General features: G+C 54.4%; 1 protein-coding gene across 1 annotated transcript; it reads right to left on the minus strand.

Annotated features, from left to right (window-relative positions):
- Positions 1-12: 12 nt before the first annotated feature.
- Positions 13-1477, minus strand: LY6G6D (lymphocyte antigen 6 family member G6D). The gene is made up of 3 exons (XM_007459558.1): positions 1423-1477; positions 1181-1327; positions 13-236 (listed from the first exon to the last, which is right to left on the minus strand). The coding sequence occupies exons 1-3, from the start codon at positions 1475-1477 to the stop codon at positions 13-15; spliced, it is 426 nt and encodes a 141-aa protein (XP_007459620.1).
- Between the last annotated feature and the right edge of the window lie 4411 nt (positions 1478-5888).

Here is a 5888-nt window from a genome sequence, read left to right on the forward strand (position 1 = left end):
TCCCTACTCCCACTACCCTCTCCACAGTCCTGGCAAGAGCCAGGCTAGGGCGGTGACCCCTGCAGCCACAATGCACGCGGGGCCTGCAGTGCTCGCCACAGCACTGTTGTACAGGTCGCAGACGCAGCAGTCCCTGTGGGTCATATAAGTCATGTCTCCCACCACCTCTGTTTCCACTCGACTGCAATGATGGGCTGCCACGCAGGCTGCATGGTGATGAATCAAGGTCACTGAGGCTGAGAGAGAGAATGAGATTGGGCTGTTGGATTCCTGGCTTGAGGACTTGCCTTCTGGGGCAGAGCAGATGTGATTCCAAGGAGCCCAAAGCGATCCTCTGCCCCCTCAAAAAACACCTCCCTGAAACCAAGTGAATCCCTGATGGGATGCACTGAAAGGAACCAACATCACTTCTTGCCAAAAACTCACGACCTCAGTCTAATCATGAGAAAATATCAGGTAAATCCAAATTGCAGGACGTTCTATAAAATAACTCATCAGGACTCTTCAAAAATGTCAAGATCATGGAATCAAAGGAAGACTCAGAACTGTCCCAGAGGGGGGATGACTAAGAAGACAGGAGAGCTAAAGGCAATGTAGGATCCTGGTGTGGGTCCTGGATCAGAAAAAGGACATCAGTGGGACAACTGGCTAAATTGAGTAAGGTCTGTAGGTTAGTTAGTTGTACTGTACCGGTGTTATTATCTGATTTTGCTAATTGTACTATGGTTATATAAGACGTTAACATTAGAGGAAACTGGGTGAGGCTATACAGTACTGATCTGTACTATTTTTCTAATAAAATTAACTTTTCTGTCAACCTAAAATTATTTAGAAGCAAAAAAATTAGAATATACACACACACATACCTCCCTGGTGCTTAGCTGATGCCTGCAAGTTGAAGTTTGGCTGAATGTTTTGGTCCCTGCCTTCAAGGGAGCTTTTCAGCCATTTGAGTGAATGGGCCTGTGAGACTCTTTCTGGAGGGCAAAGAGGAGGGGGTGGGGCCACACAGGCAGCGGGCTTCCAGGGGCTCAGTGCCAGGAGCCAGAAGGGGCTACAGACCGCTCCACTCTGACAGCGGCACCATCTGCCCAGAGCCAGACTGAGCCTGGAAGGTTCTGGAAGCCAGAAGGACTGAAGCAGTAGGGGCTGGAGGCAGGGGGACAAACGGAGGACTCACGGTTTCCAGATGGCTTGGTCTGTCTCAGGTCTGGTTGGGGTTTGCCCTCCAGGAAGCCGCAGCGTTTGCCCTGGCCGCAAGTGGTCACGGTCTCTTTGCAGGAGCCGCTGGGGCCTCTACCGCAGTCATAGCACCGCTTGCGGTTTCCTGGCAGGAGAGAAGAGGTGCTGGAACTCGGGGGGGCGGGGCGGCTGACACCGGGCGACGGGCCTTTGTGACAGGCGCCTTGGCTGCCTCCTTACCCAAGGCAGCCCGCAGCAGGGCGCTGAGCGGGATCCCAGCAAACAGGGGGTTCATTGTGTCTGCCTGTGTCTGTAGCGCCTCTCCCTCCCGCCCACCCGCCTCCCTGGCCCCCGCTCTGCCAGCCTTTTATCCCCCTTGGGCTTTTTTTTTTTGGCTGCATTGGGTCTTCGTTGCTGCGCGCGGGCTTTCTCCAGTTGTGCTTGCCTTGGGCTTTATAGGGCAATAAAAAGGGAGGAAAGAGACTCCTCCAGCAGCCACCGGGGCCCCAGTGGGGACTGGGAGGGGCCCCCACAGGAGAAAGAGCTCTCAGCATCCTCTGGCATCCCCAAACTCTTCCATCTCAGGAACAATTCTAAAACGGTGGCCCCAGACCTCCTGCGGGTCCCTAAGGCCCTTTTAGAGGGTCCTTTTCCAACTACATATCTGTCCGATTTTCTTCAGATACTTCAATCAAAACAACAAATCCCAACAGGTTGAATGCAGAAGCAGATGTGAAAACCCAGCCATCTTCTATTTCTTCTATTAAGCCCAACATTAAATAGATTCCCCAAAGGGTAAAGCCATGCCACTCTTCTCACTGTACTGTTGGGAAAGGAATTATTTTTCACAAAACTATGCTTTGTTAACATGTAATAGGTTTATTGTTTTTTTATTTTTAAATGAACCTATTAAAATATTCTGTTTCTATTTCTCATATAGCAAATATTGATATAACTTACATAAGAAAAGCTCTTTGGGGTCTTCAGTAATTTTTGCGTGTAAAGAGGTCCTGAGATAAATGTTTTGAAAACTGCTGCTCAGTGGATACCTGTGTCTCCTCTGCCTCACCTCCACCTCACATCTCCCCCATCCTGTCTGCCTCTTACTCCCAGTACGTTCCGCCCTGATTCCCCAGGTGCAGCTCTTCTCCCCAGTCTCTTAAGCCCCCCCCACCCCCGTCTTCCAGACTCTACCACCCGTACTCCCCAAATCTTATCGTTGCCTTCCTTCCTGGTCTTTCTGACCCTCATCCCTGCACCAGTGGAAACACATCAGTCCCTCTGGCCGCACCCATGATTCTTTCCTCTAATGCAGTAAGGCTGGGAGAGATAATTATGGGGTAAGAATGTTGAGGCTTGGGGGGATCAAAGGAGTGGGAAGCTGGGTGGCGTCCTCCCTTACGCAGCTGCAGCTGGGCTCTGTGTGTGGGCCGGTGGGTGGGGGATTGTTGAGCCCACACTCAAACACCACTCGCCAACTCTGGGCCAGGGCTCAAGGTCAAGGAGAGTGACCTTGACAGACTTAAATGCACAGAAGGATAAAAGACAGAAACAAAAACAAGGAGATGAGAGAGCAAAGAACAGCTTGAGACGAGGGGAGGGAGGGAAAGGAGTAGGAGGGGAAGTGACAGACGCTGACAGACACCGTTCAGGAGCGACAGACACAGCTAAGAGTAACAGACCAACGCCTCGGGAATGGAGAACACCCTCAAGGCAATAGCAGGCTCTAGTAGGAGAAGGGGAGGATGTGAGAACTGTGAGGCCAGGGTCCCTGCTATGTCAGGCTGCCGAATCTGGTCCCCCACCCTCAGATTCACTCCCTAGGTGTGTTTGTTTACTGCTCCCTCCCTGTCTCACTCAGATGCTCCGTCTCTCCAACCCTAGGATCTCCGGTGCAGATCACATTCTCCCAGACTCCTGAGCCCCGGGTCCAGCCATGGGCACCTCCAGCATCTTCCTCTACCTTCTGTTCCTCGGTGGGGCACTGGATAAGGGTGGGCTGGGGAATCCTTGGGGGCTGGGCGCAGGGTGGGGTGGTGGTGCTGACAGGGGCTTGTGGAGGAGCCTGAGGTCTGGGGGTGGCGGGTGGCGGAGAGGGTGCTGAGAAATGCCAAGGAGGGAGTTGTAGGGGTTTTGGAAAGAAAAGCTACTGGGAATGGTCTCAGGACAGCCTGATGAGGTGGAACAAGAAAAATTTCCTTTCAAAGGCATTTGAGAATAACTGTCTCTTTCCTGTGGCATCTTTGACAAGCCTCTGTCTCCCCTGACCCTTATCTCACCTCCTGTTTCTTTGCTGGGCCCCTTGGTCAATGTTAATTCCTATTTTCTCACCTGACTTAGCACCATCTGCGTAACTTCTTCACTGGCACCCTCCCCGCCCCGGCCTGGCTTTTTGTGTCATCCTCTGTGTTCATCTCTGATTCTCTTGGCTTCTGTTCATGTCTGTGTGTCTCTCACACTCCCTGTACCCCTCGTGCCTCTGCGTTTCCTGTATCATCCCCCCTCCCTTCTCTGTGTCTCTTTTTCTCCTTCTGTCTGTTTTTCCCTCCACTTCACTGCTCCTCTCTCCCCACTTTGTGTATCACCTCTGTCTATGCATCCCGTTCCCAAATCTGGGCTCAGCCTCTCACCTGTCCTGTTTGCCTCTCCTCCCTGCCTGATCTCCACCGACCCCACAGGTCTCGCCACTTCCCCTGCCCGGAGACGGCTCCACTGTTACACCTGCGACTTCGCCAAACCCTGCTACCCTGTTCCTACCGAGTGTCAGGATGATGAAGTTTGTGGCATCAGTATTGGTACCTCAGGGAGGACTCCCTAGGCCTTCCCCACCGCCACCGTCCTGCCTTTCCTGTGGCCTCGTGGCCCTTGCCTCCTTCCTGCCCCTGCCTCAGCATCCCCTCTTTGTCCCATAGAACAATGAGGTCATCAAGCGGAAAGCCTGTCTCCCAAGGACCCAGCACTCTCTGCAGGGCCATGCCACCTACTGGTCACTCTCCTACACTCCTCGGCACCACTGCTGCGAGCAGGACCTGTGCGACGCAGCCACCACGCCACCACGCCGCATCGGCTCCGCAGCCTCCTCATCACCCCGCTCATCCTCGTGGCCAGCTTCACCTGGGGAGCCCACCTCTTCCACCAGCCTGCAACCCAAGACTCCTCCACTATCACCATGGCCCTGGAAACACCTGCACAGACACTTCTGAGATCTGCCCAAGAACCTGATCTTGTACAGAGACCTCACACCCCTTGGGCCCAGCACCTTCACGGACCCCTCCCCAAACCCGATTCCTACAGGCACTGCTCTAGCCCCTTCCTGCCCAGAGGCACCTACCTAGAGCCCAGCCTCATAAAGAACACCTGTTCTAAATCTCTGGTCTTTTCTAGATGTCTGTTGCTGATGCATTCTCTCAGCCCCAGCTCTCTGGCAAGGCAGGTGTTTGACGGAGCTGTGGGTCCCAGGCAAGGGGATCGAAGGGGCACCAGGTGTGATGAGGAAGAGGGTCCTGCTAGGAGAGATTAATTTGGTAGGTCAGGAAGGAGGGCTTGGGGAACTATGAAGGGCAAATATAATAAAAGTGCTATCTGGGGCGCAGTGGTTGAGAGTCCACCTGCTGGACTCTGGTTCCCTGGTGGCGCAGTGGTTGAGAGTCCGCCTGCTGGACTCTGGTTCCCTGGTGGCGCAATGGTTGAGAGTCCGCCTGCTGGACTCTGGTTCCCTGGTGGCGCAGTGGTTGAGAGTCTGCCTGCCGATGCAGGGGACATGGTTTCATGCCCCGGTCTGGGAAGATCCCACATGCCGTGGAGCAGCTGGGCCCGTGAGCCATGGCCGCTGAGCCTGCACGTCCGGAGCCTGTGCTCCGCAACGGGAGAGGCCACAGCAGTGAGAGGCCCGCATACCGCAAAAAAAAAAAGTGCTATCTGGGAGTTCAGTAACACTGCTCCGTGTGTGTGTGTGTGTGTGTGTGTGCATGCGCACACGCATGTGCTCTAACAGCAAACTACAGCTGCTTGGTGGGTTGGGCTGGGGTGCTGGCACGTGAACCACAACTTTCACTTCATCCTCCGTCTGTCATTGGTATCCTCCTTCTTGCCATTAACAGCTTAAGCCACTGCAGCGTGAAGGCTTTAGGTAAGACTTCTGAGAAAGCTTTTCTCCAGTGAAGCCCAAGCCTGAGTAGACACACAGAGGGGCCTCTGGTGGAGTGGTGAGGGTGTGGCCGGGAGGCCAGCTCATTTCTGCGTGAGACTAGGAGCTGGGAGCACCGGTGCCCTCCCCTGCTTCACCAGCCCAGACTTGTCCTGGTTCACTGACAGCCAAGCACGCAGGGCCCAATTACTCACCCCACCAGGGAATTCGCCCACCCAGCACAGTGGGTACTCCCTCTGCCCAGGGGCCCCCAGGATGTCAGGGTGGTAAGCTGCTCCCTGCTCCGGATGCCACAGTGGAGCGCCTAGGATAAGGGGGGGCCGTGGGGGTGGTGGCCAGGCACAGGTACCCGCATCCTGACTCAGTTCCCTTCACTTCCACCTGAGGAAGCCTGGGGTCTGATTAGAGGTGCTTCTCTCTCAAGTTCTTTTCTTTGTGAGGATGAGCCAGGGGTGGGGATCTGGCTTAACTGAGAGGCAAGTTGAGTCTTCTTTCCATTCTCTCTGTCCCTCAGTCCTCCCACTTTGTACATCTATTTGTGTTCGCTCTCTCTCCATCT

This window comes from Lipotes vexillifer, unplaced genomic scaffold (assembly GCF_000442215.2).
Source record: "Lipotes vexillifer unplaced genomic scaffold, Lipotes_vexillifer_v1.1 scaffold862, whole genome shotgun sequence".
Taxonomy (NCBI): domain Eukaryota; kingdom Metazoa; phylum Chordata; class Mammalia; order Artiodactyla; family Lipotidae; genus Lipotes; species Lipotes vexillifer.

Excerpts from the sequence above, each read along its gene's own strand:
- LY6G6D (XM_007459558.1), bottom strand. The coding sequence starts at position 1,477 with ATGAACCCCCTGTTTGCTGGGATCCCGCTCAGCGCCCTGCTGCGGGCT. Across the intron at positions 1,328-1,422 it reads CCTGCTGCGGGCTGCCTTGG|GAAACCGCAAGCGGTGCTAT; the intron begins GTAAGGAGGCAG and ends CTCTCCTGCCAG. Across the intron at positions 237-1,180 it reads GACCAAGCCATCTGGAAACC|CCTCAGTGACCTTGATTCAT; the intron begins GTGAGTCCTCCG and ends TCTCTCTCTCAG.